The following is a 17,732-nucleotide window of genomic DNA, read 5'->3' as shown; positions in this document are numbered from 1 at the left end:
TTGAACAGCTGTCTGCAAGGTGGTGTCATTTACCGGGAGGGGGCTCTGGGGAACAAATAAATTCTGGAAGGGAGCAGGAGAGAGGATTAATTCCATCGCTGACTCATTGAGTTTAAGTGACTGTGAAATACGGAAGATTGGAACTCCACATCCTCTGGGGTGAAGTTACAGAATTGAAACCTATAAAATATCATTAGTTATTAAATCAGAACCTTTCCACTTACTGTTGATAATAAAAGTATAAAGTTTAAAGCTATGTTTATACAACTACTCATGTCTTTGAAAAACAGAAATGCATTTGTCATAATTAAAACAGGTCCTTTATACTGTTTTTCAGGTAGTGTGCATTTTTATGCCAGACCCTCCCCGGCCCCTTGTGCCTAATATGTGTGTTGGCTGAAGTTATAGATGCAAGCTGCCCCTGTGAATATTGCTGGGAAAGTGGCTGTTGTGAGAACCACACACGGTTTTATTACCCTGAGTTAGAACAGTAACTTGTTCTGAAGGAGCATCAAGTGAATGGAAAATCCATATCAAAGAGCATGTTCTACTTTTATGTCGGTAGACCTGACGTTGTTTCCTGAGTAATGAGAGAAGCAGAAGCTAAATTTTATGGGTTCAAAGGGAAAGTATAAATTTCAGATGTCTTGGCCATAGCCACTGTGAACATGTTTACAGATCTAGACAAGAGGTGTAGATAAGGAAATAACTTGTGGAAGAAAGAAAAAGAAAAGACAGTGTTTGATGATGAAGAACTACTACTCTGCTCAGTGTGTCCCAAAGGGTAAACAATGGTAAACAAAGGCAAGAAAGGAAAATAACTGGGTGCAAGTGAGTGAGTCTGAGGAGTGCTTAAGAAGTAGCAATTAAGCCACAGGGGATAATGGTTAATGGTGGGTGAATTGCTGAAGCAATCGCCCTCAGTATAGATTCTTAGTTTCTTTTCTCTAGCTGTTGTGTAAACACTCTCATTTTTCGATCCACGATCTCTCCTTCCTCATCCTCAGCAGAATAAAAGCATCCAACTGCCCGGCTGTAGTGAAATAATTACAGTTTATTTGAAGTGCTGTGATTTCATGATTTTTCTAGTCTTAGGATCTTTTCATGAAGCATAGGGCGATCACCACACATCTAGCCTTCATTCCCCTACCTAGATAATTCTTTTACTCATTGTCTTTTCTCTGCATAGAAATCACTGTTTCTGACAACTTCTCTAGTGCTTCCTGTTTAGGTCAGAGGATGTGTTCTGCTCCTGGTCACATCATACACACATTATACTGTATTGAAATCGGATGGTCCTTTTTTGGTATTAGTCCTCTGGACAGATAGATGAATGAATGGGGGCAGGTCTGGGGAAATTCAGGAAGGCTTTTCCCATCATCCAAGTGTCATATTCAGTCCATTAAAGATCCGGCACAGAGCACAGGGAAAACTGAGTGAGAGGATTGGCAGAGCAGAAATGTACAGAAGCGTTACACTATTATGTTTATTTGCTTAAATGCAGACTGTATGAGAGAAAATTATGGATTCTATTTAGTAAATGGAAATAAGTCAGAAATTACAAAACTCATGTTAACTTAAAATAAGAGTATGCATTTCATGACGTAAAAAATACTGGAAGTTGGAACTACTTACATCTGTAGATTTCCATTTAGAAAATTATTAGTAGGAAATATAAGAAAGTAACGTGAAAAGTGCAACTGTTTGTCTGGGTGAAAAAATACTGAAAGAAAACTAAGTAATAGCCTTCTGCCTACTCAGGATGCAGCTCTCTCACACCACTTGTTGGATTGGGGAAAAAGGAAAAGCAGGAAAGGTGTTAGATTTACCCTAAAGAATAGTTGTGATTGAATCCAATACCTACTTATTAAGCAGCTCCAACATGTCAACATAAGATCTTGACAAGGTGCTTTAAATACAGTCCCTGCTCTCAGATTGTTTATCAGCTAATACTGTAGCTGAGGGATCCTATTTGATGTCAGAGCTTAAAAAGAAGATGGATTCATGTTGGCCTAAAATCAAAGTGGATAAATTCTAATTCTTTGCAAAGTTTATAGTCTTAAGATTTTAATTTGATGATACGTGAAGTTATATTAAAATTAAAATGAGGTTAGCTTTTAGAATGCCAGAAAATAAGGAGACTATGAAAACCCACCAGAATAATGTCAAAAGAACTCAGCCAACTGAAGGGGCTCTCACTGACCAAAGATGGAAATATTTTAGCATCAATGAAGATAGTAGCTGCAGTTTTGAAGCATATTAACTATATTTAAGTGAATGGGTTCATGATAATACTAAAAAAAGAACCCTCATTGGTCACCTAGGAGAACTATTAAGGAATCGACTCATTATTTTGAAAGCTAATAAATGAAGAGAAAACATCAAGCATTTATCCTACTCTTCCTATGTGATCTGGACCTCAAGGTAATCAAATAGAAGATTAGAGGGAATTTTTCTTTAAAGTTATATAAATAAACGAGGAGTAGTAGAATCAATATATGCCCATTTTGCAATCCTAAATAAATTAATGGACAAGTCAATAGTTATAAAATTTTACAAAAAAAGAGAGATTTGCTTTTAGGTACCAGTCATAACAGAGTAGCTTTTATTGGACTATCTTGCTGCCCACAGCAATTATAGTGGCTGGATAAAATACATTTAAAAAAATGCTTCAGGGCTTTGAAATTCAACTCAAAACAGGCAGCAACTTGAGAGGACTTGATTCTTGAAAGATGGAAGGCAAACTCCTGGAGATCCATATTTAACTGACTTTTTCCTAAGAGCATCATAATACTCAAGCAGCAAGTAGCCAGATTTTACTTGACTGAGGAGACAGAGGTCAGAGTTCAAGGTTGCCAGAGTGATTAGAAATTTAGGGTGGAATACTGAAAAGGAGAGCATCAGAGAGGGAGAGCCCTGACTCCTTCTTACACATTCCCCTTAAATCCTTGCCTGATTCCTGACTTACCCATGCCCACTATGCACCAGGCAAAAGCAAGAGCTGGGAGATTCAAGTCCTGAGGACTTCATCCAGCATCTGCCTAGTTCCGGGAAGGATACCTTTGGAGTCCAAGTTCTGCCAATTTAGAGAGACTTGTTAAACACTTTGGGCTTTTACCTGAAAAGCCAGAAAGGCATTGTCTTAGGAATAAACACCGTAACTGAGGACCAATTGTTACGTCCTGGGACTAAGGACAAATCCTAAATAGACCTGTCCAAGAAAAACCTGGAACCAAGCTTTCACAGGGTCAAGGTGATCTGCCAGTAATTCAGCTCCCTGTGGATCTCTTCCATTTAGTTTCCGCCACACCATCCATCCCTCTCCAGACTCTCCCACCCTCCCAGCTCTTCTCACCCTCTTCTCCCCCCACCTTCTCTTCCTTTCCTGACCCTCGATGTTCTCATAGGTGGTGATCTACTCAGCTTAAATATCATTTCCTCAGAGATGTTGTCCCTAATCAACAACCTAATTTAGACCTTTCTGCTCAAACCTCTGATATTACCCTGTCCTTTTCCTTCAAGTTCCACTTAACAATTTGTAAAAACATCTGTTCCGATGGGATGAGTTGTGTGATGTCTTTCTTTTCCTTCTGATTGGAGGATCCATGAGGATGGAATGTGTTCCCTGTTACACAGCCTCCTACTGTAGAGCTTGGCACAGTAAACGTTCAGTAACTATTTGTTAAGCGGAGGTATTAAGAAAAATATCTGATTAGCCACGATATAAACCAAAAAATGAATAAATATGTAAACATCCAAATTTATTATCCTCGAGCAGTAGCAACTGACGAAAAGAGAAATATCTCTGAGATGAACATATGAAATTTCAAAAGTTGTTATTATTAAAATGATAATAATAGCATTCCAAATAATAACTGTCAAGGCATTTTGATATTTCCCTCGGGTGCCAACAGCTTTTTTGGTATAGCATGAAAGGTTGGAATTATTCTCCACATATTCCAAATAAGGAAATTGAGAATTGGCACTTAAGTGATTTCTGTGACATCACAAAAATAACAAATAAATATTAGAAACAGAAATCCAGCTTACATCCTCCAATGATACACTCCAGCGTCCTTGATGAAGTAGATGTTACCGATTTCAAATCTATTTAAAAGGTTAATTTAAATTGATATGTAAGTGGCCATGATGATGTTTGCTCCCATAACCTCCTGGAGTGTTATCACTGACCTTAACTCAGTTTGTTTAAAGCCGTGATAGTGGACTTCCCTGGTGGCGCAGTGGTTGAGAGTCCGCCTGCTGATGTAGGGGACACGGGTTCGTGCCCTGGTCCGGGAAGATCCCACATGCCGCAGAGCGGCTGGGCCTGTAAGCCATGGCTGCTGAGCCTGCGCGTCCGGAGCCTGTGCTCCGCAGCGGGAGAGGCCACAGCAGTGAGAGGCCCACGTACTGGAAACAAAACAAAGCAAAAACCATGATAGTAAAGTCATCTTTTCCCTGTGGTTATATACAGCATTTGATCCTGTGCCTTCTTCCTTTTTACCATATTAATTTTAGTTGTTTTAAACCTGAGAGTCCCTTAAATCATTCTACGTTCTTTTATGCTACTATGCAAAAATAGAACAACCATTTCCTGTTGATTTCTCAAGGGCTTGGTCTCTCCTCTCCATCTCTTTAAAAGCACAATTCTGTAATGCAGATCTCACGTGCCTATACATCATGCTGTAGCTTTAATATTTCACTATATAATAGTTTAACAGTGACTCAGTCTGATTAATGTTTTTTAGAAGTCAGAATTTGACCTCTGTTTGTTTAGTGATTCATAGGTAGTAATTTTTAAATAGAGAGGCACTATGATCAGTGTTTAAGACTGAATTCAATTTAGCCCAGAAGCGTTTGGTCCATAGTTGTTTTCTCTAGTGGTAGCACTCTTTTTCTATTTGTGTTTTTGGGATGATTCCCAAAGAATTATTAGAAGAGTCTCATGTCTTTTTCAAGAACTCTTTCATGACCTTCAATAAAGTGAATTTTCTATTTTTAATGATTTGTTTTCCATTTCATGCATTTTCTATTCCAATTTTTCTCTTTTAAGTTTCTTAGTCAACTGATCTCATCAATAATGCTATGATTCATGGTTTAACTCACAGAATCCAATTCTCCCTGAAAGACATTTCAGGGACAAGTCACTACCACCTCCACAATTTTCTGCAAGTACCACCTATGGTATAGATAAATAAAACAATTTTGTTTTCCATGGTACAATTCAGTATGCAATGAGGTTGTTCATTTTCAGAGAACAGGTTTCTGTAAGCTACCTCTTCCTCTTGTGAAATAACCCTTATGCTGTCGTCTGCCTCAAGATCACTCAGGAACCTATACTCTTGGGTTGTCTTTCAGAGATTCTAAATTAGCGGACATCAGGCAGGGCGCAGGATGTTTGCTGAACGTTTATGGAGGCCACAAGAGATTCTCCTTAGGTGATTCTCACGTGGTGTGACCACGGACCCCAATTTGAGAAATCATGCTCTTGGATGTGTTTTTCTTAGTAATTCACTTACAGGGTGGGGAAGACATTGCTTTTTCAAATGTCAACCCCTCACAATTGGAGAAGCCTCAAACTTCTGGAGCAGGGATAGGATGCAAAGGAGAGGGAACGGTACTGGGTCAAGTGGAAGCTATGACAATGAGGAGTGTGTTTGCATGTGAAACATGCAGAGGTAGAAAAGCAGTTTGCTGCTCACGGAGGTGAAGCATTTCTGCCCTTTAGTTAACGTCCTTCTCTGAGGCTGAGAGCTTCAACTCCTCCTGCACGTGTTAGAAATCGTTCGGGACCCAGCCCTGATGCAGAAGTGAAGCATGAATAATCACATCTCAGGGACGTGTGTCTTCCCTGCTAGACCGTAAGCTCCTGGAAAAAAAAATGCTCTTCGTGTTATGCATTACTGTGTCTTCCACTGTGTTCGCGGAAAGGTCTCCATAAATATGTGCTGCAGAAGGAGCGCAGGATACGTGTTTCAGCAATTCCACTTCTCACACAACTCCCTGAAAGAAATAGGAATCTTTTCTTTCAGAAAACTCTGTATTCTACGGGAGATTATATTTCTGAATCATGCAAATCAAGCAGGCTACATCTCTTTCCCAGGGTCACGGGGAGAATTGATAATGAGAGTAGGGCCTGCAGTTTTTGTGAGCCACCTCTTTCCTTGCTTCCTGCTCTAAATGAGAAGATCTGAGATGGAGGTATTCACTGAGGAGGATTCAGGTCACCGACAATTGCCATGGGGAGTCAGCTCAGGCATTTGCTGACAGACAGAGAAAAAGCCACAGAACCCACAGATGGCTCAAAATCATTATTGCTGCATAACCTGGCAATGACATTGGTAATTGAGCATTTCTTGTGCACTTCAGAAATTCATTATTTTTTAGAGTCCACTTTTAAAAAATAAACACACCAAATGTATTTATTAAACTATTTTTGCTATCCCTCTTTCCTTGCCCAGTGTTCTAATAAGTAATAGCATTAATAGTAGTTAACAATTTATTGAATTCTAATTATATGCTAGCAACTTCCAAAAATTGTGTAGATATGCATTCATACAACAGACCTATGAAGAATATACTGTTATTAACAAAATATTGTAAATCACCTATACTTCACTTAAAGAAAGAATGTACTATTATTCCCATGTTACAGATGAAGGAACAGGGACAAAGAGAGCAGGTAACTTGCTGTGATATGATAATGCTCTGTAACCGTAAATATGTTACATTATATGACAAAGGTACTTTACAGTTGTGATTAAGTTACGGGTCTTGAGTTGGGGAGATTATCCTGGATTATCCAGGTGGACCCAGTGTAGTCACAGGGATCCTTATAAAAGAGAGGTGACAGGATCAGAGTTAGAGAAGGAGATGTGACTGTGAATGCAAACATGAGAGATAATGAGAAAGAGAGAAATTTGAAGATGCTATGATGCTGGTCCTATACAAGAAGGAAGGGGCCATAGGCCAAGAATGCAAGTGGTTCCTAAAAGCTGGAAAAAAGAATGTTGAATTACTATCACTAGGTTAAGTACACAAATGTTTAATGTCCAACAGGGCAATAAAACCATAACCTTTGGGGATATATTTTCTATCTGACGGAAGTTATTTGCATCTCTACTGGGAAAACAAAACAAAACAAAACTATAAATTAACATGTAACTTAGAGACTGGCCCTCATCAGTAATAAATAGTAAAATAAGATATTTGTGAATTCACCTAGAATTAATTAGACGGGCTTCTTTTAAAAAGCTCCAGCATGACATTGAGAGGACATGAAGTTATTCCTTTGATTTATTTTCCAGCTTTTTCAATTTTCTTAACAGTGGTAATATCAGTTCCAAGAGAGACCTGTCTCTCCCACCAGCATTCTTGGAGAAAATTCAGATACTCTCTTCCTCTCTCTCCCTCTGTCTCTCAAAAGATTATTTTTTTTCAGATAGTTCCAGATTTTTATATCGTTAACTGTATTTATCATAGCACAACGTTTTATGATGATTGTTTAAAATCGCATGCTTTTTATATATCAGATAAGTTCTGTAAATAGCGTTTATAAGTGAGTTTTCTATCTAAAGTAATACTGATGGGGAGCATCCTGAATTCCTTTGTTTTATGGGAATCCTTGTACATATATTACACGGATATAACTTGAAGGTTCCCCGTACTGACATTGTACTTACATTCTGAATTATATTTAGCTTTTTTTCCCGAAGGGTATTGTTCACATTGCATGTGAAATCTGAGAGCTGAGTTACTGACTGCCACTGGAGTTTCTCAGCATCCTCAGAGCTTCCTTTCATGATAATGAATGAGAGAATGTGTTGGGAGAATGTCTAGCCATCTTAAAATTAAGCATAAGAGTAATTATTTTATGGGGACAAGTTTAGGACTTGAAGACTGACAAGAGTAAGAAGATGATTGATTACCATCTGCTTTAGCATCAGGTTTCTAGACCTGAGAACTGAGCTTTCCCAACTACCTTAATTAAAGTGACCCCAGGCTTCTTTTAATCTTGATCAGAATGCCTGTTATGGTCTGTAATGGTTTATGAACTTACTTTTTTAAAAAATTTTAATTAATTTATTTTTTACATCTTTATTAGAGTATAATTGCTTTACAATGGTGTATTAGTTTCTGCTTCATAACAAAGTGAATCAGTTATACATATACATATGTTCCCATATTTCTTCCCTCTTGCGTCTCCCTCCCTCCCACCCTCCCTATCCCACCCATCCAGGTGGTCACAAAGCACCGAGCTGATCTCCCTGTGCTATGCGGCTGCTTCCCACTAGCTAGCTATTTTACGTTTGGTAGTGTATATATGTCCATGCCACTCTCTTGCTTTGTCACAGCTTACCCTTCCCCTCCCCATATCCTCAAGTCCATTCTCTAGTAGGTCTGTGTCTTTATTCCTGTCTTACCCCTAGGTTCTTCATGACATTTTTTTTTCTTAGATTCCATATATATGTGTTAGCATACGGTATTTGTCTTTCTCTTTCTGACTTACTTCACTCTGTATGACAGACTCTAGGTCCATCCACCTCACTACAAATAACTCAATTTCGTTCCTTGTTATGGCTGAGTAATATTCCATTGTATATATGTGCCACATCTTCTTTATCCATTCATCCGATGATGGACACTTAGGTTGTTTCCATCTCCTGGCTATTGTAAATAGAGCTGCAATGAACATTTTGGTACATGACTCTTTTTGAATTATGGTTTTCTCAGGGTATATGCCCAGTAGTGGCATTGCTGGGTCATATGGTAGTTCTATTTGTAGTTTTTTAAGGAACCTCCATACTGTTCTCCATAGTGGCTGTACCAGCAACTGACAAAGGATTAATCTCCAAAATTTATAAGCAGCTCATGCAACTCAATAACAAAAAAACAAACAACCCAATCCAAAAATGGGCAGAAGACCTAAATAGACATTTCTCCAAAGAAAATATACAGATTGCCAACAAACACATGAAAGAACGCTCAACATCATTCATCATTAGAGAAATGCAAATCTAAACTACAATGAGATATCATCTCACACCGGTCAGAATAGCCATCATCAAAAAATCTAGAAACAATAAATGCTGGAGAGGGTGTGGAGAAAGGGGAACCCTCCTGCACTGCTGGTGGGAATGTGAACTTACTTTTTTACTTGCTACTTGTTGTCCGTCTTCACTGAATGTAAGTTCCATGAGGACAAGGGCCATGTTGGTGTTGATCCCTCTTTTATCTCAGCATCCATCACAGGGCCTCAGACTGGATGGGCTAAATAAATATTTATTGAATGAATGGACCCAACTACTTAGTGTGATACCTGTGAAGTAAGAACATAATAGGTAAGAGAGAAAATGCCAAGTGGCTTCCATTTAAGAGATGAAGTAGTATACCATTGCTTTAGGCATCAGTAGTCTAATATGTCTCTCACTATCCCATTTTGCTGATGGAGATATTCCAGGCACAAAGCTCTTGGTGCCATGAAAGGCTGATATGACCATTATAATGTAATAGCAACAATAGTGAAGAAGAGAGAAAAAAAGAAATAGAAGGCTGAAGTATCGCAGGCTAGACGTTCATTGGGGAAAAAATTCTCTTGGTAGCTAATTCCAAAAATAGACTTTATCTGAAATAAAATCATGATAATGATGGTTGCCTTTAAGCAATGCATTAACTCAGAGATGACTGCATGGCTCCAAATGTGTCAGCACTTAAAGTCTGTCTTATTGGAATTTTTCTTAATTTGTTGTAATCTAATTATCATAGAACACATTATTTGTATTTGTCACAGAGTTATGTTTTTGCCATGCACATTCATTCAGCTATATAACAAGGAGTAATTATTCAGTTAACATTATTCTTTCTACAGAATGCAATGTTTATTCATGTGCACTTGGTGAATGAATTCTTTTATAAGCACATTAACAAGATGTGGAAAAATGAAACCTCTGAATTTCCACAAGATAGCTGCATAAAATAGTTGGAAAAAATTTGGGGCGGTGGTGAATATAAATGGTTCCCATTACATATGATGGATAATCTGAAAGAAATGCATATTTGGACATACAAGTTGATGTAATAATTTTGTCAAATGAAACAAGATGAGTGAACTGTAATGTCGTTTTGTTGACTGGGAGAAGTCACCTAACCACTTGAAAAATAGCTTCCTATTTTATTGGGTTTCCCTAACCTCTTCATTTATTACATAAATGCACTCTCAAGGGTAATTGCCTTAAAAAAAAAAAATCTTCGACTTGTGAAATGTAGGAAACACTGCAAGGCTTTCTGAGTATTATCAGTTCTTTGCTCAGGGTGCAACTGATTTTGACAGATGTACTGTTATGTTACTGGTATAACATGACATCTTTTATCAGATGAACTGAATAAAAGTGATCTTGACAATGAGTAGATAAGACACTGTCAGAAAGCTGAAAAAACCTGTCAATGTCACAGTTATGACACAAATGCAGCAGAACAGCCCTTATAATGTCATTAAGTGAATATCTTTCCAATAGTGCCCTTGAGAAGACAGAAAATAGCATTGCTCTTAAATACTATTACTTAGCCACAAAAATAATAAAATAAAACAAAACACAAAGGTCAGTTTAATGTATACTTGAGGTGGCATTGATGAGTCCGATGTATGTGTTTGTATTTGTGTGTTGATCTCTTTTATATATGCCATATAGAAAGAATTTTGAGATTTCAAAACTACTTTTTCAGAAGGTAAAAAACCATTTAACTTCAATATTTCAAGAATGTCATTAAATATATTGATCATGAAATATGCAAAGTGGTTTTATGGGTATTGATTATAACCTTTTCCCTAATTTATTATGGAATGAGAAACAGCCTTTAATAATATAAGAGAAAATTAGGAATACATTTCAAAATGTATTTCTAGATCATGAATTTTATAAATAGGTGAATAAAGACTAAAATGGAATCAATCCCAGGAATTAGAAGGAATTAGACATTTGGTGGTTTTATTTTCCATTATTTTGATTGGGTTGGAGCTGAACTATACATGTATGGGTACAAGTATAATGCTCTTTCTATACATATACTTTTAAAATGCTTTAATGAAAAGCATATTTATCCTTAGAATGACTTTTAATATCTTTGTCTAGGATCAGAGGTGGTTGATCTTGATGGGAAAAGTTGCCTTCTCTACAGATTTGATCAAAAATCCCTGAGCCCAATAAAGGATATAATTTCTTTGAAATTTAAAACTATGCAGAGCGATGGGATTCTACTCCACCGGCAAGGGCAAAATGGAGATCACATCACACTGGAGTTAAGAGGAGGAAAACTCTTTTTAGTTATTAATTCAGGTAAAACTATTTGGGTAAAGTGCTTGGAAAATCTCTGGTCATTTAGACATCACCTTAGTAACCTTATGCTTTTATAGCTTATCTTTTTTTAACAATTAAGGTGCCGTATTTCCACATTCAAGTGTTTGTGTATGTATGTGATATATATATATATATATCACACATATATATATCACACACATATATATACACGCCCATATTGTACTTGCACGTAAAAATCGTTCCTATTTGCAAATTGTACAAGACCCTCTTTCAATGTCATAGTGCTGACAGAACCACTTAGCTATTTTCAAACATCATGATGAAAGGGATGGGTCATTGAAAAATACCGACGTAGTAAAAATAGTGAGGTTGTAGCAAAGATAAAATTTATATTGAAAATGAGTGTGTGATGGTGGGTAATGCTAATAAAGAGAATTAACAGAGGAAGAAATTACAACAAGGTTGAGAGCATATTATATTCAAACTTGAGGTAAATTCAGACTAGCATTTTGGATGGAGTGGATGGAAAGAGATTGCAATTATCATGAGACTCTGGTGCCCCCAAAAGGAACTTTTTTTTCTTTTTTTTAAACTGAGAATAATGGTGCTGTTATTTTTTTCTCTTCTAAGGTGAAGCTAAGCTGCCCTCCACTCACGGCCCGATCAGTCTCACCCTGGGCAGCCTGCTGGACGACCAGCACTGGCATTCCGTGCTCATCCAACGCTTGGGCAAACAAGTCAACTTTACAGTGGATGAGCACAGACATCGTTTCCACGCCCAGGGAGAGTTCAGTTACCTACATCTCGATTATGAGGTGTGATGGTTACGTTTCAATTAATGCAGACTTTGTAATATATATGTGGTATAGCCACATGAAAGAAAATACACTATAGAAAACCTACGTTCAGAGTCAGTCAAGGTTCTGATGAAGTGTTCCTCTAGGTGACCTAACTCAAGTAGCAAATTTTGTGCATATACTACTGAGGCTCCATCTTTCTCCCAGTACGTTAATTTATTATTACAAAGAAATGTCATCTTTTTTGCCTGCAATGTGTAGTTACAAATTGCCACATGTAGGAAATGTTCTTGAAGAGATCTCATTACAAGTAAATGCAGAATGTGTTGCATGATTGGTGGTGGTAGGGGCGGGTAAAGGGCACTCCTGAACAGTGCAGATTTATGGAGAGAGTGTAGCAATAAATAGATTAATTGATTCATTAATAATCAGTTCAAATGCACAAATATCAATGTGTGCCAGAAATATATATGAAACAAAATGTCATTGTAATTTGTAACATTGTTAAAGTTGTCAAGGTTTACCATGGATATAAAGATGTATTTTTCTTCAGGAACCAAAAAATATTGAAATCAGGTGTGATGAGCAACTTGTAAAAATAATCAAGCTCTTGTGTAAGTGCAAACTGAATGCATATAAATTTGTTTCAAGATATGCATCTTAATTTTTTTTAATCTCCATTTGAAATTAAAAATATGGCAGTGTAGGGTACTGAAAAATCGGTCTATCTGTGATGATTACAGCTATAGTTGCTAATCGTAATTATTTAAGCAGATTATCAAAAAATCACTAAACAATATTATTGATGCCATTTTTCTTTCTAAGATCAGCTTTGGAGGGATTCCAGCACCTGGAAAATCAGCGTCATTCCCCCATAAACATTTTCATGGGTGTTTAGAAAATCTCTATTATAATGGAGTGGATGTTATTGATTTGGCCAAGCAACAGAACCCACAGATCATCATTATGGTAAGACTTGAGTCTTCATGTGAACAAATGAGGAAAACTGCGTGGCTTTTCCACACAAAACAATTGCTTCATTCTGAATTCCCACTTGATGTGATGTTTTAGACTTTACTCTTGTTCCTTAAAAACATTTCTCTGCTTGGCAATATGCATGTAAGGGATGAATTCTATGTTAAAAATTTAAAATTCATAGGGCATGATTGTTTTATATTTATATGAAGTAAAGCAGGCCTTTTTTTGGTGCAACTGATAATTTATTTTGTTGTGATATTATTACTCCCAGGAGACTAATTTCTCTTACTCTGTAATTTCCTTTATAAGATACTCCCTGACACACTCTCTGAGGAAGCATACCAAGTTCCTGGAGTCAGATAACATCCATCTATATTAGAGAAGCATTTGAAAAATTTGTATTTTGCCATGGTCATTTATAACCAATAAAAGAAACTAATAGACTTTTACAAGATTGCATCTGCCAGTCTGTCCCAAGAGCAGTGCTGGTCAGGCTGCATTATACTCTAATTCTATGGAAATGCAGCAGAATTTAAATACAACTGTTATCGGTCAGGGTTCAGTCAGGGAAGCAACACCACTGTGAGTTTAGGAACAAGGGTCTATTTTAGGACTTGGATCTTAACAATCATCAGAGGCGCTGGAAAGTGGAGCCCAGCTGTCTGGAGGAAGAGATGGAGCAGAGTGAAAGCCAGGACAAGCTGGAATAAACCAGCCCCTCTGTGATCCTCCCTCACTGGGCTTTATCACACACAGAAAACCTTTGGGGGGAAAACGGCCAGCCTTTCACTTCTGACTCATATCATGCAAGCTTCCTTTTTGGCTAACTTTTAACCAGAGCAAGACAAGAAAAGAGATTCTGTGAAACGTGGTTTCTAGCTTAACCAGCTTAATGACAGAAAAGCAGACACATCTATCCGTTTGAATACATTTCTTTAATTGTTCAAAATTCAGAATATGTAAATGTAAGCTCATGTTGTGTCAGCAAAACCCAAACCACATCATGGGATTATTTATTGCTTACAAAACATTTTATTCGTAATTCTCTGTGTGAATTGATAGTATTTATATGAGTACACCATCCAGCAAGATTTTTAAATAGTTTTTTTTTTAAAAAGGGAAAAGAATTTAAATGGAAAATAAAAATATTATAGAGAGATAGACTTGAGTGTTTCATTGCAAAATGAGTTTCCAGAAGCTGCTCGTGCAGCTAGCACCCACTCTTCATTGCCAAGAGGATTTGCTGCTTGTAGAGTAGCAGACAGCTGTCCAAATGCAGCTGGTAAATGTTTCCATTTTTACCAGGTTTGTTAGTCTTATAGTTGCCTTTACATTATGGGTCAGTTTATTTCACTCTTCTGCTTTTGTTACTTCATTCACTGGGGCAAGGTATTTGTCTGCAGTGAAAGCTAATTCACTTTTAACAGAATCACAGTATAGCCAAATGTTTTTGTTTAACCAAGGCTAGTAGTTTAATTCCAATGTGTATTCTTCTAAATAAAGTGATTTCATTGACTTTTCAAATCTATATTTAGAAAATTTGTTGAAGATTATTTTCGGGTAAAATAAAAACATTTATCTTGATTTCTGAAGCCTGTTAAGGAACATTCTAATTATTTCTAAATAGTTCGGACCTTTATGTTTTTTTTTTAATCCTTAAATATGTATTTAACTCTAATAGCAAAATAATCCTTCATGTACAATATTTTAATGAAAATTCATGCAATTCTAATGTATCTTGAAGATCTACCTAAAAACCATTAGATAAGAAATAATACATGTAAATCTGATGACAAGCACATAATGATAAGAAAAAGACAAAAATGGTTCAAAAAAGAATGTAAGTACTACATTGTATTATGCAATGTTAAACCTAATAAAATGAAAAATAGGCAGAGGGTATGAACAGACCGTTCTGAGGAAAGCGAGTCCAGAAGAGCAACAAACTCATGAAAAATGCTTAGATATACTGTTAGGTAAATGCAAGAGAAATAAGAATGATACATCACTCTGGTATTTTGTTGTTGAACTTGTGCAAATTTAAAAGATATGTAATACCTATTGCTGTCAAGGATGTGGGGAAAAGCATATCTTTGTCAAGGATGTAGGAAAAGCATACCTTTGTATACTACTGTTGGAAATGTGGAGAATTTGACTTTTTTTGGTGGGCAGAGAAGAAGCTGGAAATATTTATTAAAACATGTAGATACAATAGTTCTTTGTTTAGAACCCTCTTCTGCAGAACTGCAAATACCAGCACATAGAGAAGCATGCAGAGTTCTTTATTCTTGCATTGTTCAGAGAGGCAAAACCTGGAAACAAAGTGAATATACATTAACAAGGAAACAGTTGACTAAAATTGGAACATTCACGTAGTAAAATATTATGCAATCAATAAAAGTAGGTATTAGGCTTCTGCCAGATAACTCAAAGGGATTTCCGTAAGTTATTTGTTAATGATAAAATCATGATACAGTAAACGGCATAAAACATGGCTCCTATTTTAATAAAACAAATAATGCCTAGTGTGTAGGTATATGTATTCAAAACACATTTAGGTGTACGTGAATGTACATATAAGGGAACACATAACTTAAACATGTATATACATATATATGTGTATATATGTATTTGTATATGTCAATGGAAACAGAGAGAATTATGAAAAAACATGGAAGGAAAACCAGTAGCTCATTAATGTTGGTTATGTTAAGGGGTGGGTTAGAAGCCAAAGGCAGCAAAAGGGTGAAATAAGTGGGAAGAGAAAACCAAGTAAAACATAAAAAAAGAGTTGTTTTAAATAAATTTTTTATTGAATTCAATTGCATTGAGTTAGATGCCTGTGTGAACTGAGAGATGGGGAGGAAATAATTTCACCCAGAAAACACAGGGAAAGATTTGCCTGACCATGTATCCCTGGATTTGAAGAACCTTTAAGACATATGGCAAGGATTTGAATATTCATGTTGATAGCAATTTTTGTTGTTGTTTTAAATCAGGGGTAATTAGAGATTGATAAACAGCCTCTGTATTTCAGATTTTATCACTAAGGTGATGTGAGTGTCATTCTTAAAGCTTTTTCTTTTACTTTATTCTCAGGGAAATGTGTTGTTTTCTTGTTCAGAACCACAGTCTGTGCCTGTGACTTTTCTGAGCCCCAGGAGTTACTTAGCACTGCTGGGCTCTTCCGGGGAGGACGAAGTTTCTGCCACTTTTCAATTTCGAACCTGGAATAAGGAGGGGCTACTGCTCTTCAGTGAACTTCAGCTGGTTTCAGGGGGTCTCCTCCTCTTTCTTAATGATGGAAGACTTAAGGTGAATCTCTACCGTCCAGGAAAATTACCCAGTGACATCACAGCAGGTAATAAGTGCATTCCTGCAGGCAAAGTATATGCGTTTGAAAGATTTCCTTATCTCTCTGTCCCTTCTCCGTAAAATTTTATGCTTAACCCAAAAATTAATATTTGTTTAACAAATAAATACTTGAGTTAATAAGATTATCTCTTCCTTAGAGGAACTCGATTCCGATTTCCTTTTAAATATGTCTTCAACACGAGTTCTTATTAACCAAAATGATAGTTGTGGGGCAATAGAAATTTCCTTCCATGACCCTCTCGCCCAGTCCAGGTAAATCAATATATCCCGAGGAAATGTGTTCTGGGAAAAATATGACAGACTTTGAAATGGACCCCAAGTTTGCTGGGTATCTTCAGTGGAAGATGAGTCTTGTGTAACACAATTATTAGTCTTATCTGGTCTTTGAGAGATGGGGAGGGGTCTTTCTGGAATCTATATCTGTATCTCAATATTAGTGTGAATGTAAAACCTAAATATTTAGTCAAATTAACTTTACTTGTTGCTGTAGTTTGTGTGGTGTTGCATATATTTGGAGAGAAGTTTTGTGTAAAGTCTCTCATTTGGGAACCAAATGGAATTCTCTGCACTTCTAGACAATATGGTACCATTTTAATGACTAGAATATAATTAAAGAGACTGTATGAGTGTCTGGAAAATTGATGTCTAATTTAGGTCAGTGCTTTGGGTGAGGGATATTTTTGTCTCTTCATTAAAATTATATAATTCTTGACAAAGGAGCTCCATCACATTTTCATATATATGGAATAATACCCAAGCCAAGCAACTAGAGGTCACATTGGGGTAAATTGCGACATCAAGTTAATAAATGATCTTTAAAAACAATTTAAAGATGCCATTGTACTACTCATCTATATTAACTATGACCAAAATTAATAGAATATGACTGGGAGAGGAAAAAAAGTTAAAATGCAGTCAGAAACCAAATATAAGAAACACAGGTATACAAATGAATATGCCTAGTCTTTGTGTATCTATTTTGTTGTTCGTATATTGCTGTAGTTTAAATGTGGGAACTGAAACTTCAATATCAGTTATCATTTTTAAGAGGTACTGTGCTGTGACTTTTTAATGCAATACTCAAAATGTGGTATATTTGCAGGCTTGACAAAAGGAAATAAAATAATCAGTGTCATATTACTAATTAATAGGCTCCCTAAAATGAGGTGCTAAAAATGTAAGCTTGCTATTAATGTGTAGTTTATTGTGATGTTATTTGACATCCTCTGGGGTGGTTATATTCACAGCCTAATTTTCAGCATCTTAA

General features: G+C 36.6%; 1 protein-coding gene across 2 annotated transcripts in view; it reads left to right on the top strand.

The window, feature by feature from the left end:
* CNTNAP4 (contactin associated protein family member 4) overlaps positions 1 to 17,732 on the top strand; it is a 265,641-nt gene that overhangs the window by 148,659 nt on the left and 99,250 nt on the right. For both annotated transcript variants that reach the window (XR_007474456.1, XM_004280676.3), the window contains exons 5-8: positions 11,130 to 11,333; positions 11,946 to 12,130; positions 12,938 to 13,081; positions 16,190 to 16,451. Coding sequence is in view for 1 of the 2 variants with exons in the window: in XM_004280676.3 (XP_004280724.2) it covers positions 11,130 to 11,333; positions 11,946 to 12,130; positions 12,938 to 13,081; positions 16,190 to 16,451 (795 nt within the window). In the remaining variant the exon portion in view is untranslated. The remainder of the gene's footprint in view (positions 1 to 11,129; positions 11,334 to 11,945; positions 12,131 to 12,937; positions 13,082 to 16,189; positions 16,452 to 17,732) is intronic.

This window comes from Orcinus orca, chromosome 20, assembly GCF_937001465.1.
Source record: "Orcinus orca chromosome 20, mOrcOrc1.1, whole genome shotgun sequence".
Taxonomy (NCBI): Eukaryota; Metazoa; Chordata; class Mammalia; order Artiodactyla; family Delphinidae; genus Orcinus; species Orcinus orca.
The sequence above is the reverse complement of the archived record's forward strand: the minus strand, read 5'-3'. Positions and strand labels throughout refer to the sequence as shown.